This window comes from Pyrgilauda ruficollis, unplaced genomic scaffold (assembly GCF_017590135.1).
Source record: "Pyrgilauda ruficollis isolate IOZ18807 unplaced genomic scaffold, ASM1759013v1 scaffold55, whole genome shotgun sequence".
NCBI lineage: Eukaryota > Metazoa > Chordata > Aves > Passeriformes > Passeridae > Pyrgilauda > Pyrgilauda ruficollis.
The window spans coordinates 2300810-2326971 of NW_024527155.1; the positions used below are offsets into that span (position 1 = coordinate 2300810).

The 26162-nt window shown below is 39.6% G+C and overlaps 1 protein-coding gene across 4 annotated transcripts in view; it reads left to right on the forward strand.

Annotated features, from left to right (window-relative positions):
- Positions 1-1092: 1092 nt before the first annotated feature.
- The window catches only part of PDE3B (phosphodiesterase 3B), an 83265-nt gene continuing 58195 nt past the window's right edge, over positions 1093-26162 (forward strand). For 2 of the 4 annotated variants that reach the window (XM_041481335.1, XM_041481334.1), the window contains exon 1: positions 1094-2777. In XM_041481335.1, the coding sequence (XP_041337269.1) occupies positions 1782-2777 (996 nt within the window). In that variant the 5' untranslated portion in view covers positions 1094-1781. Of the gene's footprint in view, positions 2778-26162 lie in introns of all 4 variants that reach the window. The other 2 variants (XM_041481333.1, XM_041481336.1) reach the window with 2 other exon arrangements.

Sequence of the window (26162 nt, forward strand, 5' to 3'; positions counted from 1 at the left end):
CTACGAATATACCCAAAGGTGTTTTAATGAAGGTGATGCCAGCGAATTATTTCTGGAATGCATTTATTTATAGCCGAATTAAAGGGAATAAAAAAAAATAAAGAATTTACATAAAAGCAAGGTATTTCTCAGCCTTAAAAGCGTTTACAAGTAGACTTGATTGTGATCCAATCTATATCACTAACATACGAATACAAGAAAATGTAAGAATATAATCCCAAAGGAACTACATATTTTTCTTTTACGAAAACTTTTTAGAACCAATGTGATGGCACAGAATCTTTGTTAAGTGTACCAAGTCAGGAGAGAATAGAGGAAGATGTACTATGGTATTAAAATCCCACTAGACTGATCTGCCTTTTAAAAAATAAATCATCACTTATTTCCCTCTCATGTACAGGAGGGAAATTTGCCATTGCAAATTACTCTATTTGCAATTCCATACTGCATTTTCTGTCAGCCATCACACTTGACGATTTCTGTTCATGGCAAACTTTCAGGCCCGTGTCCTGCAGCAGCACTTCCTGCCACCCCACAGCTTCCACAAACCAGCTGCTACTCAGGGGCTGCTCAAAGGGAGAGAATTACAAGCAATGGCACCAAATAATTTCAAGAGTTCCTTGTTTTAATAAAAAAAAGCAGAAACTGCAGTCACTGACTTACCTAAACTGATTTCTGAACCAGTGTAAGTAAAGCAGTACAATATTATGTGGAAACATGGCTCAAAGGACCTTTGTTCTAAGTAACAAGGTAAACATGCACAATTATAATAAATTTAGAACTGCTTAGCAGTTACTTTTCCAGAAAAAAACAAACAGAATAAATGAGCAAAGGCATTACTCAAAATCCCATTAGCTGTCTGTTTTCCCTTACAGCAGTCTAAACACTTCCAACGATCCGTTCCAAAATTTTTATTTTGATCCATTCCAAAGGTATTAGCTGTGCAAATAAACCTGGTAGTGCAATGAGGTCTAGTTTGTAACTTAGTTAACGAGGGCGGAAAAAAAAAAAAAAGTAGATAATTACTCTAATCCATACTTAACTTCTCAGGCACCAAAAAAAAAAAAAAAAAAAAAAAAAAAAAAAAAAAAAAAAGCATACAAAGGAAAAAGTGATGCTCTTCAGAGGGAAAACAGTTCGATACTCTGCGTGTGCTTTACAGCCCTTACGAACAACTTTTCCGCGGCATCTCGAAGCTAGATGACAAGATAAAGCACAAAGCCGCGCCAGTTCAGCGTTCCTGCCCCTCCATCGCTTCCTCATCGTCCCTTGCTGCGGCTGCGGCGCCGGGCGGGGGCCGGCCCGAGCCCCGCACGCCGTCCCGGGGGGCGGCTGGGCAGACACAGCCATACAGATTTATATTTTAAAAAAGATCGCGGGAAGTGCGGCTCCCGGAACCCGGGGGAGGAGGGAAGGCGGGCGGGGAGGCGGGAGGCAGGGAGGGGAGAAAGAGGGGCGGGCGAGGGGGGCCGTTCCCCGCCTCACTCCCACCCCCGCTGGCTCCGCCGCGGCCGCTGCCGCCGCTGGGCGCTGGGAGGCGGCAGCGAGTGCCCGCCGCCGGAGCCGTTTGAGGAACCACGAGCGGGCGAGCCAGACTTTTACCTTTTCTCTCTTTTTTCCCCTCCTCACCCACCATGCCGCGGACGCCGCTGCCCGCGGGGGACGAGCGGCGGCTCAGCCCGGCTCCCTTCTCTTGAGGGGATGCGGGAGGCGCGGCCGGGACGCAGCTAGCGCGACCCGCGCCTCTCCGCCGTCCTCCCCTTGCCGCGTCCCCGACCACCATGAGGGAAGAGCGAGAAGCTGTGGCGGCGGCCGCCTCCCCCGCCGGGGCCGGCAGAGCCCCGCAGCACTGCCCGCAGCCGGACGGCGGCGGGGCGGCCGCCCCCGCGGCGCTGCCCGGCAGCGCGGAGAGCCTGCGGAACGGATACGTGAAGAGCTGCGCGACCCCGCTGCGGCAGGACCCCCCGAAGAGCTTCCTCTCCTTGCTGCTCTTTCCTACCGCCTCCTCCTCCCGGGCTCGGCTCGCCCTGGGCGTCCTGGCCGCCGCTGCCCTCTCGCTCCTGGCCTTTCCCGGCCGGGGCAGCGCCCGGGAGCAGCAGGACGGGAGCAGCTGGCGGAGCCCGCGGCCGCTGCACGCCTTGCTGTGCCTGACCCGCTTCCTGAGCCCTCTCTTCAGCATCGCCTGTGCCTTCTTCTTCCTCACCTGCTACCTGGTCGGCGGCCGGCGCGGGGAGCACGGCGGCGGCACGACCCGCTGGTGGCTGCTGGCGCTGCCCCTGTGCTGCTTCTCGGGGGACTTCGTGGCGCTGCAGTGGCTGCTGCCCGCGGAGGGGCATGAAGAGGAGCCGCAGATGTTCCTAGGAAGGCTCCTGACGGTGCTGGTCTCGGTGGCAGCGCTGACCCTGCCGCAGAGCTCCCTGAAGTTGCGCCGGAGCCTCCTCGTCTTGGTGTTGTGCAGCCTGGTGTGGCTGGTGTCGCTCAGCAGCCTCCAGGCGCTGCCCCCAGCGCTCGGCCCGCTGCTGGCCGGCACGGTCGGGGTGGCAGGCTGCCTTCTGGCACTCTGTGGCGGGGAGCACGGCATCTTCTCGGCGCAGAGCCGAGGAGCGCACCACCAGCATCACCGCCACCCACGGCTCCCCAGCGTGGAGGAAAAAGTGCCTGTGATCAGACCCAGGAGGAGATCTAGCTGCGTGTCCCTAGGGGAAACTTCGGTCAGCTACTACGGCAGCTGCAAAATGTTTAGGAGACCCTCGTTGCCTTGCATTTCCAGAGAGCAGGTAGGTTTCTCCGAAACTTGCAGGAGAAACTTTGGGAGGATTGAGCGCCACTCCATAGCTTTTCCTGACTGCTGTGTGTGTCTGTGCTGGATGTCTGCTCACTAACAAACTCCTGCTAGAGGAATGGAGGAGAATGTTAGTCCCTTAGCGGGTTTCTCAGCTCGGTTCTGCAGAATCGATATAACCCTTTATTACGTGGGTGCTAAATCATAATAATGTATTTGTTGTAGGACAGAAGGCTCGCTCGCTTTTTTGTGCAATCTCAATTATTAAACAGCCGTTCTTATTGATTAGAGCAAAACCTCAAACCAGTCAGCTTTAGCTTTCAGTTACCGTGTTATTTTGGTTTTTTTTCCCGAAGCCCCCCACCTTCTCGGCGTCTGGCAGTATTTCCGAGAGAAAGAAACCACAGCTTTCTAAGCTGCCCGGCACTTCTGGTTCTTCCCCGCTTTCTATCGACAAAACCATTACCAAGTGCTAAAGAAACACCAGGTTTTGAGGGATATTATTTATCGAGCGTTGGTGTTGTTTGAGTGGCAGCTGTCCTTCTGCCCTGCAGATTACTGTCGTTTGTTCTTCTCTCTCCTTCTCTCTCACCCCCTGCTCCTCGCTCCACCTAAGTTAACGTTAGTTTTGGGTTGATGGGTTTTAAGAAACTTCTTTTTACTGAAGAGAGAGCTGTTCAGTAGAGGCTGGAGGGATGCCCGAAACGCTCAGTTTTCTTGAATGGAACTCTGTTGGTTTCTACCTCCCGGAAAACTTTTCAATGAGTCTTGTTTTTTGTAGCGTAAACCCCCGTGCGTGTGGGGGAGTTTGTTTTCATTTGGGCACTTGCACGTCAACTGCAGGAACATCGAGTTGTGTTGGAACTGGCCCGAGGCTGCTGCAAGTGGATTATCAGCCCGTTGTAGGAGGGAGAATGAGGGGAGTGTATTTAATAAACGCGCAAGTGAGCAGTTTCTGCGAAGTGATTGTTGCTGCAGAATCCCCCGTCTGTTATTGTCGTGGCTGAAACTCATCGGTGCCAAATGAAATTTTCTAGTTTTTCCTTGACATTTGTTCTATAGTGCAGGTCTTGTAATTGACTGTGAATTAGGTCTGAGGAAATACGAAGTGAATCTGAAACGGTGGAGTAGTTTTCGAGCATTTCCCCCCCTGAGTTTGCCCAACAGAATTAATACAGTAATTGTTTACTGTGATTAATACAGTAATTGTTTCTGCATAAAAGGTTAAAATGCAAGTATGCTGTGACAGTCTTCAGAAATAACTCATTGAGTACGTTGCAGATTATCTAATGCATACAATGAAAGAAACATTAAAATATTTTACTAGCAGTTAAGATATGTAGGGACTATCATACAATAATTTACTTTCTCTGTTCCCTTCTGGGTAGTAAATGCTCTCTTTTGCTGTCACATTGGTCTGTAGTACAGAAATCTCAGAAAATGTGATTTCATTAACCTTTCTAGATGATAGAAGATATTTGTTCCTATGCAAGTTACTAAAAGCTTCCTTTGACGTTAGGCTCACTTCTTAAAGGCATGTGCATATTTCAAGTTAGGGCATTCATTATTCTTCAAGTAACATCATAAATGTCAGCTATAACTAAATATGTAGAATTTATTGGCAATGCTTAAATCATACGTGTTCATAATAAAATGTAACTTTTTGGTAGACTTCCAGAATTTGATATCTTTGTTATCACTAGATGTGAACAACAAAGAGATATGAAGTTCTTCATTTTCCTAATAATCTATTATGCTTTACAATAAATATTTGTGCTTTGTTAAGCACAGTTTAAATGAGATCCACAGATACATGTTCTCTGCTGTATTTTATATGCAATTTTACAAGGATAACACAGGTTAAATCCTCTGATCTCCTGTCTGACTTGGAGAGAGATCAGACGTTGCAGAGCTGGTAAAACATCAATTGTTTGGGCAGGGGTAGGGAGAAGTAAACCCATAATGTGTGACTTTATTTGAATAAACAGTATAAGGTTTTTATATTGCTTCCTTGAAACTGAAGGAATGTGTGTACTTAATGCTTTTTCAGAGAGCATCTATTGTGTGGCTTTTCTTTAAGGGCTGATTACACATTTTGAAATCTTTATATAGCAGTACAGTGGTTCTTTTCCAATATTAAGATTTCAAGGAGTTGAATGAACGTTGTTAGGAAGATGCTGCTGGTCCACCATGACAGAAATACTTTAATGAATGAGAGATACGTTATTATTGTGATTCTATTAGATGTATTTTGTGTGGTTGTCACAAATCTCTTATATGTAGAAGTAGTTTATGTCAAGTGTAGAATAGCAGGTCAGTAAGGTACTCCAAGGATCATCTGGTCCTACCTTTCTTGACAAAATCACTATCTAGAAAACTTGGCCCAGCACCCTGTCCAGCTAAATCTTAAACTTGTCCAATGCTGGGGAATCTAACACTTCTCCAATTACTTCTCTGGGGAGATTATTCCAGTCACTGATTGTTCTTATTATAAAAAAAAAAAAACCTCATTTCGTGTCTACTTCAGTTACTATTTGATTAAAATAGAGAATGTTAGTATTGACCTTAAATTTTCAGTAAAATGTTGATTTGAAGTTATATGTGCTCTCTATCTACTTAGGTATACAACAAAATAATTACATTTATTTGATTTTTTTTTTCTTTCTTTCTTCCCAGCCAACAATTCCAAGGGGTCTGTGTGCATGGAGCGGATGGGAACAGGGTGGAATACTAACACACAGGGGAATGTACAACCAGTAGCACATGCACACAGAAATTGGATGGAGCATTCATTTTTTTCTGGGGTACAAGTGGAAAGAGGCCCTGTAAGCATGATCCTGTAAAAGCTAGCAAATTTGAGTAATCCTTCATGACAAATACTTAGGTATTGCTTTCTGGACTTCAACAGGTGCTGTAACTGTAAGGCTGGAAAGTTGATAAAATTAGATTATTCTTACAATTTATATGAGTATCTATATCTACTTTAGTCATCAAAGTCTCTAAATTCGTGCTGTGTGTGTCTCTTCTGCAGTACATATATCTAGCAACATAGTTTGAGGTGGGAGAAAAAGATTATGTCTTTATGTTTTTATGTAAGTATACTTAAATGCCAATATCAAAATATATAAATGCACGTTGTGGGAAACAATAGGACTCAAATTACAGCTAAAAATTTTGCAAAGGCAATGTCTTTTTCTTTTCTACTACATTAACACTTTTGCCAATAGAAATTGATATGATTTTAGCAGTAAACAGGCTGTTTGTATTCTTACTTCAATATTCATCTCAGACCAGAGAGGAATGGCAGTAAGACTGCAGTGTTGATTGGTATTTCAAACTTTGTGTAGGTCATATTTTGACTGCATGTGTTAATTGGATGGTAATCTGTTAATTCTACCTATTGCTACTGATATCAAAGGGTTTATCTTTATTGACTGTTGCACATTTAGCACTTAATTTTTTTTTTTTTTTTTGTCTCAAAGCCAAATCAGGGAATCTAAAAGGTGCTTGTCAGTATTGCAGATCTTGTAAACACTGTGTCCTGAAAAATATGGTAATAAGACTTTCTTTTTTTTTTCTTTAACTTGACAGTGGACATGTATATGAGACCAAACAACTATGTGTAGGAAATCTTACACAGGAGCGTCTCAGAATCCAGAAAGAAAGTTCATATTTTTTCTTAAGTAAAGAATAGGCCGTCCTATTTAAGCACACATGATACATGTCCAAAACAACCTGCATACAGAGCTGACACACACTTTTTCTGGTTATCTGACTAGGTTCAAACATGTAGGAAAGCTGGGATATTTCATGGACAAAGACTGCTTTCATGTTGCACTCTGTTAATTACAGGAAGAATTGTCTTGTGGTTAGGGTTGGATTGACCACCACCTCTCCCCAGGTTCTGTTCCAAGCTATCTTGTACCTTTGATGTATTACCTTAGGAACATCAGGACTTGATTTCAGGAGTCTGAAATATTTGTGTAACTTGAAATTAATGCAGTTCCTTATTTGCTCATGAAATTTAAATCTGCGTCTGTTACCTATTTGTGAAACAAATTACACTTTGTCCTTAAGTTTTCAGGGTACAAACTTCCTAGTGCAGAGGCTGTCTGTTAATGTGCACTTTATAATCTGATACTGAAACAGATTTTTAGTATCTGTTGCACTCAGAGGCTGTTTGCCCCCCAGAAACAGGTGAACCTTTACCTGTTGAGTGCAGCCAGTAACAAAATACAATTCTCCTTGCTGTGTGTTTAACAAACGAGCTCTTTGCTGTTTGAAGTTTCCCCCTCATGATTCCAGTGACTGTTACCCAGCTGTACCTGCATGGCAAGATGTGTTTCTGTTGTTCACCGAATCTTCCTGTCTCTGAGGTTTGTCTTACTGGGGAAAAAATCAAGGCAGCAGTGTGTGCTCAGCTGTGGATGGAATCAGTTCCAATGGGATGCAGCTGAGTGTGAGCATTGTGCAGAGAAGGATTGCATGGTGAAAGAAACAGACTTGGAAAACTGCTTCTGCAACCATATTTTGGATGAGTAGGTTTCTGTTGTTTCTGTCTGATTCCCTCCGACGTTGACAAAATATATTGAGTTAGATGAAATGTGAAATGAGAAGTTAAAAGTTGGTAAAAATTTCATCTTTATTTTCTTTCTCTCTCTCTCTTTCTCTCTCTCACTCTCATTTATTATTCCACAAAGAAAGGCTGACTGAATCAAGGTTTGCCCGTAGAGGGGTCAGAGTTTAAGATGTTATCCTCTGACAAAGTTTCACCTGGGACCACTGAGAATGACAAAGAAGGGTTTTAGGAAGACTGAGTGCCCTTAAGAACTCTCTTAGCTAAGTTTAGCTTAAGCTGGCTTTTAGATAGCCAAGACTTGGTGGCAGTTTATATTCTGCATAAGTAAAAGCAGGCAAGAGTGTCTGAGCTGTCTGTGTAGCAAAGGAGTTTGACTGTTGCTTCAGGTGTGTTTTCCTGGAAAGAAAATATAAGTGGAGAAAGGAAGGAGATCAAAGACCACTGCTGTGGAAATGCTGGAGAAATTTGTTGGAAAGTGAGGGAAGCATGTTACAGAGCACCAGTAGGAAAGAAATGAAAGAAGCTGTGAGAGACAGTTCCAACAACTGCATGATTGACTGTGTTGAAGAAAAATAGCAGAATAAATTGCATAAAGTACTAATATTCAGCTTGGACCAGGAAGATGTTTTAAATTTAGGAAAGAAATTTGTAGAGAGGAGAAACAAAAGGTGCCCAGAAGAGTCTCTAGAATGAAAAAGAGGGGCACCTTCCATGCTGGGGTTTGTGAACAGTGTATTCTGGGAGGTTAAATGTGAAAGGGAAGAGAATGGCAAGAAATTTGGTGTATTTTCCTGAGGAAAAACTCATATTTCAACACAATGTGGGTCTGTGTATGTATATGCCTGATAGTACTATTCTAATAATTGAACTTGAGCAATGGAACTGATTGTAGTATATTGGCCTTACAGGATCAAATCCCAGCAAATTTTATGAAAAAAAGAGTGGGAAGTGAAGAAACCCTATGGAATATACAGGGCAAGTCTGCAGTGTGAGCTGAGCTCTCAGAATCCCCATGACAGTCTCATGTCACGAGTGAGCACCAGAATGATGCAGGTGGGGTGGGGAGTCTGTCACAGCCTGGGCCCTGTGTGACATTTGGTTGGAAACTTATATTTCAAGAAAAGGCTTTTTTATTCCTTTTTTTGCTTTTCTGATGCTTTAAAATGAAGACTTCATGAAGCCTTACCACCCTCAAAAGAAATCACTGAACAAAGCCAAATACAACTATTAGATGATACCAACTGATGAAGATGGGAAAGAGTAAATCTTGTACTTTTGTGCAAAGATTGGGGATTACAGGCAGGGAAACTTGGGGATGTAGTCTGTACTATTGTTGATGTAAAAAGTTCTGGAGGAAAACAGATGAGAAACTTGGGTCTGCTAAATGAGAAAAGAGAGGAGAGACCACAGGAGGCTACAGACATAGAATATTTTGCTGGAATCTCTTTTATTTTTCAGGATAAAACTATGTGGAGAGCAAGCTGAAAGAATAGTTGAAGATGAGAATAAAAGAGAGTGAAAGGAAATGTTGAATTTCAGCATGTCCTTCCCAGTGGCTGAAAACAATGCTTTACAAGATGCAGTAACACTACAGAATAAGTTTTAATGGTGAAAAAAAAAGGGGGGAATTTCCTGCAACTCAATAGCAGAAACGAAAATTTAAGGTTAAAGCTAGGGCTTGGATTGGTCAGGGCAGACTGTGCAATGTCTGAGTGATTGTTACTGGAGCATAAAAAGGATCAATAACTTTAAGAAACCAGTGGCAGTAAAATTGTGCTAGAGTCTTTCAAAACAGGCAGGAGCCATGGATGTTAATAAATGAGAGTTCACAGGGTAACAAGTAAACTGGCAGATGATGATATTTGGGGAAGGGAAGTGTTACCGATATTTGTGAAAGAAATAGGTCAGGGAACTCTGTGCTTAAGGAAGACCAGAGAAGTGAATGGCCTTATTGATGAGTGTGGCAAAACAAACTGTTCTAGGAACTGGAAGGGCCATAACAAGGCATGACTGCTGAAACAAAATGTCAGCTTCCAGAGCAATTTTGTATTTGAAAATGGATCATTCAGATGGAGAAGGACATCATTTATATCAATACGGGCAGCTGATGAGGAGTAAGTTTTGATGTGCGAGGCCATCCTCACTTTTTCACACAGAGCTTTTGTATGTGGCACATTCCTTTGAAACAAGTGCAAATTTATTGGGAGAGGCCCAGACCAGGGCACAGATACCCAAGCAGTTTTTTAATATCCCTCTATTTGTTTGATAGTTCAATATTTATGAAAAACAGTGCTGTTATGCAGAACATTCGTGACCACCAGTGTTCACTTCAGTTTGTACAGGGGTGTGTGAAAAAACCTGGCATATTTCCAATTCAATGTCTGATCAAATGGTCATGTTGATAAGTTTTGTTACCCAGTAGTGAGTTGCCAACCTGAATGTCCCTTGATGCAAACCCAAATACCTTCACTAAGTTAAAGGCATGTATGCAGCAAATGTTCCATTTGTTGTTCATTTGGTAAATAAAAGGTTTTTTTATGGAATATGAAAATGGTATTTCCCCTCTGTAATTTGCTATGTTTAAGTTATTCAAGATACTGTGGAAAGGGTACCATATGAGGCCATATTTGAGTACTTTGGATTTGGTTTTGAGAGGTCTTCCCTCTTTTATGAGGAAAATCCCAGGCTTTTTTGATGTGAATTAGCATTACAGGATGTTGGTTTAGCTGTATCCATGCTGATGATGGTCACAGAAATAAGAATGGCATTTAATTTGGGGTGAGTTCACTCATTATGCCCAAAGCAGCCAGTGCTGCTCCCCCACCCCAGAGGAACTGTACATCTGAGGAGTGGTGACACAGCAAGCCTGTGTCACACCTGCCTGTTAATATCTACTGTCAGGATGCTTTTGTCAGCAAAACTCATAATATAGAATGAACTTTTCTAAAAGTGTGTGAAAGCTAAAGTTACCAGAGGGAAATTTGATCAGTTTTACTGAAATAACAACTTCATTATGACTCCCTGCCTAGACACTATGGTATTAACATGTCTCTTTAACCTTCATTACTGGTCATGCTTCATTTGTTTTTGATTAATTAATGCCCTTTAACAAGATAGGAGCTAAATTAAAGCGTAAAAAAGACATTCTTTTACTAGGTTTAATGTCTGCATGACTTTTTTTTTTTTCTACTGTGACTTAAAACTAAAGGCTTGCATTTCCATTTAGGGTCTTTTTATTTTTCTTAGAGTCAGTTGATATGGCATGTTCAATCACAACATATTTATTTTTTATCTTCTAAGTATTGTTGTGTGTGATACCTGTTTGCCACTTCAGGAATATAATTTTGTTCATTCTGCCTAGTAGATTCTTTTAAAAGAATTCTAAATTTCTGAGTACTCTAAAGTTACTAATTTAAGAAGTACAGGGGTTTTAAAGGAGTTTTTTTCTAATACCTTCTGGCTGTCCAGAAGAGTTTCCATCCTTTCACAGAAGTTGTTGATACACCCCCTGTTTTTCAATATGTGATGACTACTCAACAGTGGCCCTCAGCTACCTCATTATCTGCTGTGGGGTGACCAAGGAACCTCGCACCGTGTGTGCTCTGCAGGCAGGGATGGTCTCTCAGCTGGGCTTGTACCTCTCTCAAAGTGAGCTGACCCTTTGTGAGCTTTCTCCGAGGCAGGGAGAGATCTCTGTATTCACAGGATGTCGTTAGTAGTTAATAAAACCCAGTGTCATGTGTGGTTTAATGATGCTAACTTAAACAAAAAAAAAAAAAAGGAATGTGTTTTGAGAGAACTCTTAAGTGATTATTATGTTGATTACTGTTCACTGTGGTCTTAATTTCATTTGATTTGCCGCTAGACAGTATGATGCGTAAATTTACTCACAGGCTCTTCCATAGCTGCTCTTGCAATACCATAGTTTCCTACACATTTTCCCTCCCTCATTGCAAAGTATGAAATTAAATTTCAGTTTATTTAAACTGCATTTCTGCAGATACAAGCAGTTATATTCCGATGTGTGAGTAGAAAGGGAGGGAAGTTTGTGTTGAAACCTGAAGGTGTGATTAGCAGGCTGAAAAAGTTTAGATCCTGCTGTGCCTGTGAAACACCATCTGCTCTGGCAGCCAGTGCCCTGAAGGAATTGGCTGAGGCTGGAAGGAGCAAAGGCACGCTAGCACAGTTTTCCCCTTGGCCAGTCGGATCTGCAAGAAACAGACTTTATTTTGCTCAGGGAAAGATGAATATTGGTCCAGGTTTTACTGTTTCCACTTGAGATTGTCCATACAAAAGGGCACCGAGACACAGATGTAAAGAAATCGTTAATAATGACATTACTATTTCTAACATGTTAGTATAGAACACAGCAATATATTTCATATCTTAACTAAAAAACCCAAACAGGATTGGCATGTGTCCTCCTTCTTTGTCCTTGTTTCAGCTAACTGTATTTTTGGGGCAGCCGAGTATCCTTTTGGGGATCACTAGAAAATACTCACAAAGCAGATTTCAAACAAACCTTGCAGTGAGAGAATTTCCAGAGATTATTCACACAGATATTTAGACATCTTCTACTTGTTTTTTTGTTGTTGTTGGTTTGTGGTGTGGTGTTTTTTTTTTGTTTTTTTTTTTTTTTTTGTTTAAATAGTAAAAAAGCTGTGGAATATTACTTAGGATCTTTCTAATGATTAAAGATCTGTAATATTTCTGTCTGAAGTCAAAATGAGTTATTACCATGGTGTAAGTGACAGCTTTTTTTCTGTTATGGCAAAGCACAGTTGAAAGTACTTTGATTATAAGTATCTGTTAGCTTATTTTTAGGCAGTTGTAGAAAGCATTAATTAGAATTTTTATCAGCATTTCTTGCTATTTTTTATTCAGCACAGCAGAATATTTCCATGCCCTCACAGTACAGAAAGTCTAATTTTTCCTTCTATTTGGAGACTCTGCTTGAACAAGTTGGATTGAAAAGGAAGAGTTTGGAACAGCTTTTGTGTTAATGACCAGTCTTTTTTTTTTTGTCACTGCTGTTACTTAATTTATTTTTCATAACTGGCAGCCTGTTCATTATATGCCAGAGAATTTCAAAGAAGCTTGAAAATAATAAGTTTGCAAGTGATTTTCTATGATGTCAAGATGAAAATAAGAAAATGGGAGTAGATGAGCAGAGGCAGATGCGATGCTGGCTATTGCTTTAAGTGTGGTCTGTGTTTTCAAATCCTCTGATGCAATGACTGTCAGAGACATCTGCAGAATGCTCTGATGAAAAAAAACCAGTACTTTGTCCTAGGTATGATGGATAAGAATTTTTTATGAAGAGCAAAAATCAAAACTAGGTAAGAGACCCCAAGCTTCTAACAGTCTTGTTAAAACTGTTTGAAAAACAGTTTTAACTTTAAAACTCAGTGCTTACATGTAAAATTTGCAAAACTCATTATTAGGCATAACATTTCAGGACAAATTCAAACTTAATGTTGATATTAACTTGATATTACACCTGTAAACATGAAATTGGTATCTTTTTTAGGAAAGCGTCTCATATCTTTAGAAAATATTTAAACTGTGTTTCATGTAATAAAGAGATGCCATTTCAGGTATCTGCAGAAGTCAGTACAGCTTCAATAATGGACCTCTAAAGGTACATTTAGTCCTATGTAATTTGTCTTTTATGAGAGTAGTTGCTGTTAAAATCTCCTTTCTAAAGATTTGTAAGTCTTCCATGCTTGCTTTAACACTTGTTCTAGTAGGAAGCTCCCTAGAGTCAGCAGAGCACTTAAGCTTTCAAGTGGAAAAGAACATGTGTTTTGCAGTGTTTAAGGATTGAGATTATAGTCCTTACTTGTTTAAAAATTCACAGAGCTTAATGTAATTTATAACTTTAACAAGTGTTAACAGTCTTGAATACACTCCTAGAGCCATGTTTCTTTCACCTGTCTGGTGATGGATAGGTTTGGTGTGCCTTTAGAAGCCACATTTTTATTCTTAATTATTTGGGCCTTGAAAGTACAAGGAAAATAATTTTCCAGGAGATTAATGTTCAAAAGTAAATTTCTTATTTGCTTGTCTGTTTTGGAGATCTAATTTTTCTTTCTTTGTCCTTGTTTTTACCTTTTTTTTAATTTGCAATAATTTGAGCACCTCTTCCTACCAGTGTGTTCTTTCTTTGTTATAAGATCAGTCCCATAATTTGGTCCAAAATTACAAGTGTCTGTTTCAGCAGAGATATGAAAATGTTCTGACTCAAAATCCTTTGCTATTTAGAAACCTAGCAATCAAATTATTGTTTAAAAAATTATAGAACATTTTGTAACTTATAACTTTTAACACAGAGGAATTAAATATTTATTTGTAATTACAGCATTAAAATGTTTCTAGAATCTGTTACTTGTAACTGTCCATTATGGGAAAGTTAAACACAATTCCACTACATTCAAGATGCTGCGTACATTTGTTTTTTACAGTCATGCATACCTTTTCTTTTACCATGATACTGCATTTTATTTTGAAATTCTTTGTTCATTTTGCTCTTTTAGTTCTTCAGGTTAGATGCAAGGCGCTTACTGATCTGCTTCCTTCTCTGTAAGTGCACCTGCTAATTTATTTTTCACATCTGAGCTCTTAAGATGTGGGCTTTGGTGGCTGGGAGCTCATTCTTTGCTACCCAAAGAGTATCTGCATGTGTTCAGTAGTTTCAAAACTCAAAACAATCCCCTGTTTGTTTATTTCCTGGATGGTGGGGACAAAGGATTTCTAGGTTGGTTTGGGGTTTGGTGTTTTTTCTTTTTTTTTTTATTTAAACAAGATGTCTCTTTAGACATCTTGTTTATGTTTTACCCTGCTCTCGCCTGTTGTGAGCAAGTGAGGAGGGAGAAATAGGAGTAGTATTGGCTCAAGGGCTGCAGTTGTAGCAAGAGGAGCTGGCTGACTAATGATAGTATGGAATGAGCTGTGCCTCAAAAAATAAATACTGAACATCTTCCTCCCTTCACTGCACCGTTAAAAATGGAGATAAAGACTCAGAGGATTTGTATTTGTCATTGTACTTTCCTGCAGTGTTTGAGAGCTACAGGAAAGCTTTGCCTGATCTGTACAGTACTGACAATGACTTTGGTTGAGGTGTTTCATTCTGATTACAGCTTGGGCTTTAAACAGGATCAGTAGGAGCAAAGGAATATTTTTTGTCCTGCTACCTTGAGCTTTATTTACCTCCCTTACGTTTGCACATTTAAGTGGATTTTCACAGAACTTTTCTTTCTTTTGAAAGAAATTTTGAACTTTATCTGCAGTGTCTGAGTAATACTTTGGTTCAGCATGTCTGTTAGATTCCCAGTTGTGTTCCAGGTCTGTCTTGTTTTCCCCATCAACTCTGATTCACTCTCTGAGATGTTCTGCAGTGGTACCCCTGCAGATTTCAGTAAGATGGGTAAACCAAGAAAAAAAACAGAGTTAAAGAGGACAGCTAGTTCCCTGCCTTGCTCTTGTCAAGAGCATCATTTGGGAAGTCATCTAGCTTGGTGACCAGAGCTGTATTTGTCTTCTTGTGTCCCAGACTGTAGCAGGAGACAGAGCTGGAGAAAACTGCACTGTGATGGTGGATTCCATAGTCAGTGGATTGTTATAAGGCAGACAACAATTCTGAGGATTGTAAAAGCACTAAGTCGGTAGTATTTGGATAGATTTCCAACCCTTGCAGAGGGTTTAGTTCATATTTTTATATAAATATCTTTTAGTGCCCTCTGACAGAACTTGTATGTGGGTGTTCTTCCACCTGGTTCTAATCTACTCACCTAAAAACTCATTTTATCAAAGATATCCTTGGCAACCATTTTATGTTTTAGTTTTGGAGAACTTGCCTGAATCTTGAATCCCATAAGCTAAAGCCATCATGTGGCTCATCACTTTCCTCAGGGCTCTCTAATCCACTGCTGAATACAGTTAGGGTGGGAATCTTCTGTATCTTGCTAGCCTGTGCTGGTTTGCTTCCCTCCCCTATAGGGACATTAGGGTTCCTCAACATGCCTTATGCTGTCCCCGGTTTTCTGCTTCTCATCCCTGAAACTGCTTGATCTCATTCTGGAATTTCCATAATCACATACCAGACTACTTCCTTTATTTTTTTCCTGAGCTGGCTTTCCATTCAGTTGAGGAAAATTATCTGTGGGTGAAGAAAACATTTATTTCTGTTTTTCTTCTGCCTTTCTACAAACTGTGTGGGTGCTGTAGCACACAGGAATAACATAAGAGAAATGCTGGTGAATGGGAAGAAGCTAAGAAGTGGTGCAGAGAAAAATCTATATTAATAGAGGAGAAAAACCTACTGATGGAAACATCTGTATTTTGAGAAATACACCACTGAGATGCTAGCAAATAGTTGATTGCTGACTAAGCCAGAGCATTGATCCTATTGTGTTAACTTTTTGGTTTCTTCTTTTTTACAGAAGTGCAGGTGACAGTGCATAACTGTTCTCAGGAGTTTTATTTCAGGCTGCTCCTTTCTCTGTACCCCTGGGCTTTTTAGCATAAAACTTGTTATTTTATGCTTTGGAATATTGTTACAGTATGATGCTAGATTTGAGCAGGAAGGCTTCCCAAGAAAAAGGAGAAACACAGTGTATTAGAAAGAATGAGAGTGCCGGTTAGTGGAAAATCAGGATGTTTTCTTGCAGAGCAGTTCTGGCGTGATGCAGACTGGCCCCTGAGTGAGTAAGCTCTGGGGAAAGGAATTCTGAAAAGTCCCTGCCACTGCCTCCTGCCTGCACCTTCGCATTTTCGGTACCCAGTTCTCTTTAGTGGTCAGGAAGCTGCTGTGACAGGTTGTTCTGGCTGGCTGTCATCCATTTCAGAATGCTCGAGGGGGATTTCCCATTTGAAAGTGCACCCAGGAGATCGCTCTGTGAAGGGGGGAGCCTTTTTCACCAGTAAATTTCATGTGCATTTTTTCCTTGGTGAAGAATCGCCCAGAATTTTTAACAACAGCAACAACTAATTACTTTTATCTCACCTTTTTGCTTTCTTTGTGGCCCACAGCTATTCCCATAGTACAGAAAAACAGTCGTGTTTTACACCGGATAAGCACAGAAAAGCTCTGTGCTGAAAATAGTTTGTTTCATGTTTATTCATGTCCTGAAATGACCAAATTCAAATTCACATATATGAAGTAAACTGTAAAATAATCTATTTTTTGTGTGTTCAGTATATTTCCTGAAAGGCCGGCGTTTGAAGGCCGGTGTTTGTTCTTTTTTATAATTTTTTTTTTTTTTCCAGGATCTGCAGTTTACGGCGTTTGAAGGTCGGTGTTTGTTCTTTTTTATAATTTATTTTTTTTTCCAGGATCTGCAGTTTCCCTGAACACTGATGAGATCCGTCCTCTCTACATTTTTTTAGATCAAAATGTGATTTTTGTTTTATTCCTTGGTGTAGATACTGTTTTTTGATACATTTTTACAATATGTTTGCTACTTATGAATAAGCCTACGGCTACTTAGATATGAGTCTACATCTATTTGAATTGAATGAGAAGCACTTTGATGGATAATCTTGATATTTGTATTTAATTTAAGTGTAGCATAAAATCAGGAAAATTCTGTAGCTGTAAAGATCAGAAATACGTATAACTCATTGTTTAATGTAAAGTTTAGATCAGAAATACATATAACTCAGTGTTTTATGTAAAGTCTGCAGGTGACTGATTTTTTAAAATTTAATTTGTGGCTGAAACTTTCAGTAGTGTAAATACAAATTAAAATATGCTTTTTTTAAAAAAATAATATTTTTTTTAAAAAAATCTTTTCCTTCTCAGTTAAAAGTAGAAAAGGCAGCTGGTGCCAAGCTGTGAGAAAACGCGAAAGCCCGTGCAAAGCCTGGCTGTAAAAAGTTAGTTTGAGCTGGGCTAAGTGCAAAGCTGTAACTGAAGGGTTAAGCTGAGCGTTTCTCTGGCTGCTGAGTGAAACAGGATGCAGTGACTACATTGTCAGACTGCTGGTGTGAGTGCAAACAGATGAGGAAATGCTGGATCAGGCACTTCAGCAACTTGGGCTGTTTCCTAGGAAACCGCTTGCGTCATACTTGCCAGCAATTAGCTTACAGTTCTTTTATTTTTGATAGTGTTGCAAGCTGAACTCGCCTGTTACAAAGGGAAAGACTGGCTCCATCTCAAGCCCTCGCTTGTGACTGCGGCCACGGCGCTCTGGAGAATTTGTGAAGCGCTGCTTGGGAAAAAAATTCAATTTATTTAAACTTTCCGTGCTGCTGCTGTAAAGAGAGTTGTAGCTGTGCTTGGTTCTCAAAAATGTACAGTCACATTTTTGTGATCTGTATGAAAATGTACTTCCCTAGTTGCCAAAATTAAATTTCACCAATATTTTGGATATCACCGCCTATTCCAGCAATTAATCTGAACGTTTTTTGTGTGCTACATATTAATACATAGTTTTCAAAATGAATGTTACCTGAGGCTTAACCTCTAAAGCAAGGGATTTTTTTCTAAATCCCTTTTTATTTTGTTCATTAAAATTCAGTTATTTCCAGTAGTTACCTAGCCACTAATATAAACCAGTTAGCGTTGAAAGCAGTGTGTGTTTTATCTCAGAAAATCATCACTTCTCCTGTATTTCGCTTGAAAACTGTAAACAAATTTACACTAACTGGCTTAATTACTGATGTATATTGTTAGTATGGGTATTGTCTCGTGGCTAGCTATGGCTGGGTTTTTAAGGGAAAAAAATCACACAGTGACTAACAGGTTAAACCGGAAATTTTTGGTTTTTTATTTTTCCATGGATTTGTTACATAGGCAAACACACAAATAAACTTTATTGGCCATTAAAAAGGAAGAGCACCAGGTTTTGCTGATATTTCAGCGTTGTTTGGCTGCCTTTCCCAGCCTGACTAAGACATTAGATGTGGCCACTGCTTGGGAAGGGCTGTATTTGGTGTGGGTTTGTGTTGGCTCAGCTGCAAGACATGAAGTTTTACTGTTGAAGTCAATGGGTATTGGGACTTAAATCTGGGTGATCAATAAAGAGCTAGTGTAGATGTTAACAAAGAAAGATGTGGAAATCACAATTTTGAATTTTGTCCTTGGTTTTCTTTGCCCCTTCAATTCTGGACAGTAAAATGGAAGCTATGGTCTCATCAGGTCCATGTTTGGTTTGATTATGTTCTGTAATTCTGCCAGTTTTTTAGGGCAATTCCTGCAAGTTATGCAGTACATCAGGCATAGTGGATATTTTGTTTTATCCTTGTTTAGTATTTTAACTCTGTAAGCCTTGTCAATTTTCTTTTGATGAAGGAAATGGGAGTTACATGATCACATACTTATGTTTCTGCATAACTTTTTTAATATTATTTAATTATCTGTATTTGATCTTCATTCTGGCACTTGTTAGCTCTTTTCAAAGTGCTTTTATGAGCTGACAATTCTCAGTTGTTGTTTTGTGGATTCTCAGCCAGGCTGTTTAGTATACATGCATGTTTCAAAAGATAAGTCTGTAATAACAGATGGAACTGGATGCTACTTGGCTATTTCATCTTTCAGGCATTACAGTAAGGGACTGCGTGTTTTTCAGCAAAATCAGTGATGTTTTGTCCAATTCCTGAGGAAACATTTGGTTTGTATCTGTCAGTGTCATGACAAGTCATCTTGTCTCATACTGTTTGTTCTGTAACAGAACCAGATAAATAGGTGGGTGCTATGAAAGAAAAGGGATTAAGGTCTCTGCCATCTCTTTCTGATTGTGATTTTTACAAGTCAGCAAAATGTTTTTGCAGCTCTTATGAACTGTTTTGTAGAAAATTCCGCTGAAAACGTGAAGGAAGTGACTGACAATTTTTTTTTTCTTTTTTAAGTGTGTGAAGCTAAAATGGCCAGCAGTCAGACTACCTTGCATGGAAAGTTTTGTACATCAGGAATGTTTGCGTGCTTTTCTGAGCAGCACAAGGCGGTGTTTTCTTTGTTTTGTGTCCTCATCATATTCCTAAATGACAATTAGAATTCCTTAAATGGGCAGCTTTTTAGAAATTATTATTATTATTCCCATTGTCTAATTTGAATAACTAATGACTTTCTTCTAGTTCTTTGTATTTTCAAACTATCTTTGCTGGGAATGTTTTTTTTTTTTATTTTTTATTTCCATGTAATCATTAAGATCAACAGAGGAAATTATGTAAATATATTTCTGTTCTCCAGCCCCTTTCTCCTGATAATAAAATCTTCCTCTTTCTTATGAATAGGAAGTTTCTCTACATCTCCACCCTAGAACATCACAACTTCAGCCTGTGGTAAACCTGTCATTGGGCTTCTTTGTTTGTTTTGGATTTTCAGAGGATAAAAGCTAGGGAGAATAACAGAGAAGCATGCCATAGCCATCTCTAAATTTTCCTGGCATGTCACAAGTTTTCCTTTACTATTTTGTGATTTTCATAGTTTATTTATTTGGTGTGTCCAAGTAACTAACTTGTTCCCAGTTTCTTCAGTGTTAGGCTTCCTCCCAATGTGTTTGGTGTCCCCACAGAATTTGAGTCTTTGACTAATCAATAGATGTAACAGTTTGCTAAAATCCTGTGGAGCAGAGAGCTCCTTTCTCCTTCTCATTGCTCTAGATTACAGTTACAGATGATTTTCCTCAGTCTTCATATTCCACGACAGTTTCCTTCTGGGATAGTAATTTTATAAGCATTTTTGACTTAAAGTGTTATCCTCTGCATATTGTACCTATTTAGAGGAAATGTTTTTGTTAAGGTGCCCACTGGAGGCCAAGAATTCAATGACTTTTAAAATCAAGTGATTTAATACTATCAGTAACATTTCTATACCTCCTTCCTTTCTTCCCACCCTCCTTTATTTATTTACTTTTTAAAAATTGGAATGCTGACCTCTTGTATTTGTCTCTTCTATATTCTATTGTTCCCCCCAGTCTTCCTCATCGTTCCTTCGCATAGTGGTGTGTTTTTTCTTCAGGTGTTTTTTTTTTTGGCCTCTTTTTTTTTGCTTATAATACCAGCAACAGAACCAAGTAAAATGTGTGGTACAAAAGCAGGTTTTGTTGGCTGGGAGGTACAATTGCAGTGCAAGTCTTGATTAAAATGATGAGTTCTGAGGTTAGAACATAATTTTTTGATGCTAAGAACTATGTCCAATTTAGATTAGTTTTTATATAGTCACAAAAAGTGATTTTTTTTTTTTTTTTATATTGACCTTTGGACATAAAGTTTCTAATCTGAACACCTCTACTCGAATATTGCAGTCCCCTGAATGCTTTATGGCACTAACACTGAGAGGAGTGGTCCTTCCCAGCCCTGTCTGCTCATTCCTGCCTGGCACCATCCCCCATTGTGCTGACACAAGCATTCATGAGACTACACGGTGAACTAAATTGGGGAACTAATCCGTGTTAAAAGTAATCAGTTCTTTTTTGCAGCTCCTTGCCACGTGTCCGTGTAAAGGCTTTTGCTGCAGAAGGGGGGAGTCACCCAGGGATGGGAATGAGCAGCAGCGGGAGGGCAGGCCTGCAGCTTTATTGTGGCCCTGCCAAGTTGTGCTGATTTAAGAGAACTAATGGCACGGCCGTGTGAAGAATAGATGTGTTTAGAACTTCCCAATAAATCAGTCAAAAGAGCATTCCCTCGTGCCCAAAAGCCTCTATATATATATATTTTTTTTTTCCCCATGTCTTGTGTGAGCCATATATTCTGCATTGTCTTTTTGATGCAAAGGAACAAAACGCTTTGGCACTGGGTGGCTGAAATACGGCAAACAGGTAGTTAAAATTAAGCAGTTGCAGGAAAATGTGGTACCATGCTTGCAACATACAATGTTTTACACAAAGTTTTCACGAAGGCTTTGAATGGAAAGGTACAATTTAGATATTTAAGTGAGACTTGTACATAAATGGAGCAGAGGGTTTGTTTGAAGAGCAATTTGAGATCGTGCGGTCACAGACAGAATCATACTGCATTGATATGCCAGTACAGAATGAACTGGTAAAGGACACATGTGAATTAGGCTCTTCCAAACACCAGGATATTTGGCACTCTTTTAAAACAGTGCTTTAATACTGCTCTGTTTATGTGAAAATTCTTCATAATTCTTGGAGCGAAATAAAACGAAAACTTTATAAAACTGTAACAACACTTCTGTGAGTCACCTTCTGAGTCTTGGACTCTCATCAATTCATCATGCTTCCATCTACAGGACTGAATGTGTTATGTGGTAGTGAAGAAAAGCTATTACCTGGGAGTGCAGAACTGGAAATCCTCTCATATTGAGTCAGCAAGTGTCTGTCCCTCTGATGCTTCTATGTGATGATTTTTCTGAATTTTGTGGGTACACGAAGTTCCAGATAAGTAAGTTGCTACAGTCAGGAAGCTTCTATCCAGCTCGTTGTAGTAATCCTCTTTGTCTCTTAATTTTCACATTGCCAAATATTCGCATATGTGACAGCAACGAATAGGAAAATATGATGAAAATGTCAGTTTCTCATTAATATTTCAAGCCCAGGCTGAATTTCTTGTGAAAAATAGGTCCTATGACTTTGTTCCTGTGAGTTCCTCTCCCACCCACTTTGCAATTTTCTATAATGTGGAACTGAGCAATCCAATTGTGCATTGCTTACTGCTTTTATAATAACTCCTAGTCTGTGGTATGTTAATTTTGTAGAGTTATCTGCTTATGTATTGTCTGTCACCCCTTTAGTAGAATCACCAGTGTAAGATGCATTAAGCCATCAAGACAATTTTTTGCAGAAGGGATTGGGAGTGGAGATAGAAGCAGGAGCACCATGTGTCTCATTTCAGCTTTTGAACAAATTCAGCTGCTGAGGAATGGACAGAAATTACTTTAGGTATCTGTTTTGTGAACTTTTTGTGTTTTCTTCTACTGTCTGCTCAAGGTTTGTGATCAGAGAGAAAATTGTGTGAAAACATCTCTGGCCCTGCTGTTTGGAGTTGTTAGCTCTATTCCTTTATGAAATCTGTAATGTTAAATCTTGCATTGTGCAACTAATGATGCGTTCCTAACACAAGGACTGGTACTTATCACCTAATTATTATTCTCTTTTAAAATAATGTTCAGGAAGATAAGGAGAAATTTGCTCTTGATTAAGTTCACTTTTTTTAAACCAAAACATAACAAAAATGTTGGTTACATAGATGAAGACAAGGATCAAACTCAAACCTGGGAGAACTGAGAGGGAAGTGAGAAGTAAACTGGAGAGAAAGCTTTAATCACATAAAGAGGAAACTTTAGAAGCCTGAAGTTTGGAAGTAAAGCCTAATGTCAAGCTGAATTCACTCGATCATTCTTGATCTTCCATATCAATTATTCCTAGCCAGAAGATGGATTTAGAACACTTTAATTTTATAATGTCCAATAAGCAATTTTTAGGCATTTATCTGTTTGGTAGTGATTGTACATGGTAATGTCTTCTAGCCAATGTGGTGTAAAGTATGAAGGATGTGCAGGGTCCTCTGTCACTGGAATCCCCAGAATATCAGAGAATCATGGAATGGAATGGAAGATCATCTCCTTCTATCCCCCTGCCATGGGCAGGGACACCTTCCACTAGACTCCGAGCCCCATCCAACCCGCCTTGAGCACTGCCAGGAATGTGCTCTGTAAGGTGTTCAGCAAGTATGGCTTGTTGGCAGAAATACACTGAGGAGCTGAAATCAAAGACTTTTCAACTGAAAGCATGATTAGAAATATTTTGTAAGAAATAGTTGAGAATTATTCATTGACTGAGGCAGTTTGGCAAGTACTTTGAAGAGTGTGTCTCTTAGCAGTCATCCACTATAACGACTGTAAAGAGCTATAAATGACCCTATATTATCTCAAGAAAAGGGGCACAGTGACTCCTCTTTGTGGTGGCCCTAAACCAGCTGCATGTAGTGCTGCTAATAGTACAGAATACTGTGAAATCTGCTCAGGAAATTGGGTGGGCATGGGTGGATATTTTGTGCTGAATTCCATTCTGCCATTAATCTTTCTGATAAATTAAATATTTGGAAAAGTTGCCCACAAGACTTTAAATATTTTGCCAAATCTCCTTGTTGTGGCTGACAAACTATCAAAAGTTGAATGTTCTGTGAATTTAGCCAATGTTTCCTGTAAATGCTCAGTGCCATCAGGGATAAACCCCCAGGCCAGACCAGGCAATTCTAATCTGATTTCCGTGCTTTATTTTTTAAACCTTACTGTCTGGCGGCCTCCAGTCAAAAATCTGTCTTTCTTATATATCACAGGCTTGGTTCTCAATGCAAGTGTCCTGTGTGCAGATTTTAATTAATTAATTAGCTTGGTTACAGCCCTGTGTGAGTTGAGGAACAGGAAAAGGTCACCTTTTTATCTATTGGTCAGAAACATGCATCAAACAGAAGTGACTTCAGAATCTCTTAAGTGTTTGCTTTGGTATTTAATATATAGCTTGATTCATGATAACATTACAGATTTTGGTTGCTTTGTTAAAATGTTAAAAAAACTATGATAGATTTGTATGTTTTAGGTTTCATTATGTAAAAGAGAGTTTTATTCTCTCTTTTCTTGGAAGACTTGTAAAGGATTCTTATTTTGACAAAATAAGATGGTACTTTCAGAAGACAATATTTTGTCAGAAAATTTCAACTAAGTATTCAATATGTTTCAAATTTTCAATATGAAAATTAGGAATATTGACATGATAATTAATGTCATTCATTCTACAGCTTCTTGTAAGTTCTTTAGTGTAAAGTGTAGCTTTATTGATTTTATTTGTGTGAAGAATTGCTGCATTCTGCTGTGCTGGTTACTTGGTAATGATTGTTAGACCATTTACTTCGAAGCTTGAATTAAAAAAACTCCTTATGCCCCAATATTTAAAAATTTTATAAAAGGAAAAAAAAGAAAATTAGAATGTTCAGCATTCACAGAAGATACCTGTCTTCCCCATCCCATTTTCAGATGTATTTATTCAATGACTGAACCATTTTGATGACTAAATATTGTAAAGTTCCCTGTATATTCACACTGAAGTCTTATAACTTCCAGAAAGATACACAAGCTTTTATATTATTAAAATTGCCACTGTCAAAAATATAATCCAAAATTATTGAAATTAAATAACAGTTTTTGCATTTTGACATTCAAACCATATTGCTTCGTATTCTCACTAATTTGATAACTGATGTGAACTGTACAGCATGCCTTTGTTTAAGCAGTTGTAATAATTTTTAATAACCATTTATACACATTGGGAAACTGCATTTTCTAGTTTGCAAAGTAGTAGCTCATTTTCTGTGGCCTGAGGCAATTAATTAGAACGGTTTCAGTGTGAAAGTGGGAGTCAACATTGTTTAAACATGGTAATGTGACTCAGTCTTATGGTGTTAGTAAGTTTGAAGTTTCTACATCGGTGTTTTCAAGTACCAATATAGATTTTTTTAATTGAAGAGAAATTAATTGAACTGTTTGAATCAGCATTTATTTTATAAGTAGCTTTTTCTAGTCTAACCAGCTTGTTTTTGTGAACTCTCAAGTTGAGTTTCCTCTGAACATCTTTCATGATTGAAGCTTTGGTTCTGAACTTGCACTGATTCTTGAAATCATAGCACTTTCAAGGAGCTAAACCATAAATATATCCCTAAAGTTTATGATACAAGACAAAAAGTCTTGAAAAAATAATTTCCTGTTTCCTATTTTCTTTTCCTGTTAAATTCTAATATAAGACATGGTCCTGTTAGGTCACAGTGCACTACAGGCTGGGGGAAGAGTGGCTGGAAGGGTGTCAGTCAGAAAAGGACCTGAAGTGCTGGTTGGCAGCAGCTGGACATGAGCCAGCAGTGCCCAGCTGGCCAAGAAGGCCAAGGGCATCCTGGCTGGTATCAACAGCAGCGTGGCCAGCAGGACCAGGGCTGTCATTGTCCCTGGCACTGGTGAGGCTACATCTTGAGTGCTGAGTCCCGTTCTGGACCTCTCTCTGTTCAGGTTGTCCCTGGCACTGGTGAGGCCACATCTTGAGTGCTGAGTCCCGTTCTGGACCTCTCTCTGTTCAGGAAGGACATTGAGGGGCTGGAGTGAGCCCAGAGAACTGGGGAAAGGTCTGGAGCACAAGTCCTGTGAGGAGCAGCTGAGGGAGCTGGGGCTGTTCAGCCTGGAGAAAAGGAGGATCAGGAGAGGCCTGATCACTCTCTACATCTGCCTAAAAGGAGGTGGTAGCCAGCTGGGGGTCCAGCTCTTCTTCCAGGCAGCCAGCAATAAGATGAGAGGAGATGGCCTCAAGTTGCCCCTGGAGAGGTTTAGATTGGATATTAGGAAAAATATTGTCAGGAAGAAGGTTGTAAAGCATTGGAACAGGCTGCCCAGGGGAGCAGTGTAGTCATCATCCCTGGAAGTGTTCAAAAAACATGTGGTTAGGGTACTTAAGGACATGGTTTGATAGTGAACATGGTGGTAGTGCTAAACCTAGTTGGGCTTGATGATCTTAAAGTTCTTTCCCAACCTTGAAATTTCTATGATTCTATAAATGTATCTGAACTTGGTAAAGAATTTTTGTTCCCTTACCACAGATGTCTGTTTTCCAGGTTGTCTCTGAAGTGGCTGCTCTGACCTTCTTTTTGGACATACTTCTCTAGGGTAAATTATTTGGGATATAACCCTCTATTTAATAAAGACCTTAATGTAAATATAGACAAGTGTATATATCAGCACTTTGTGTATGTGTGCATTGTAGTTTAATTCAAATACCTTTCTGTCCTGCAATCATTTGTGAAATCATATAATGGTTTGGGTTGGAAGGGACCTTAATGTTCTAGTTCCACTCCCCTGCC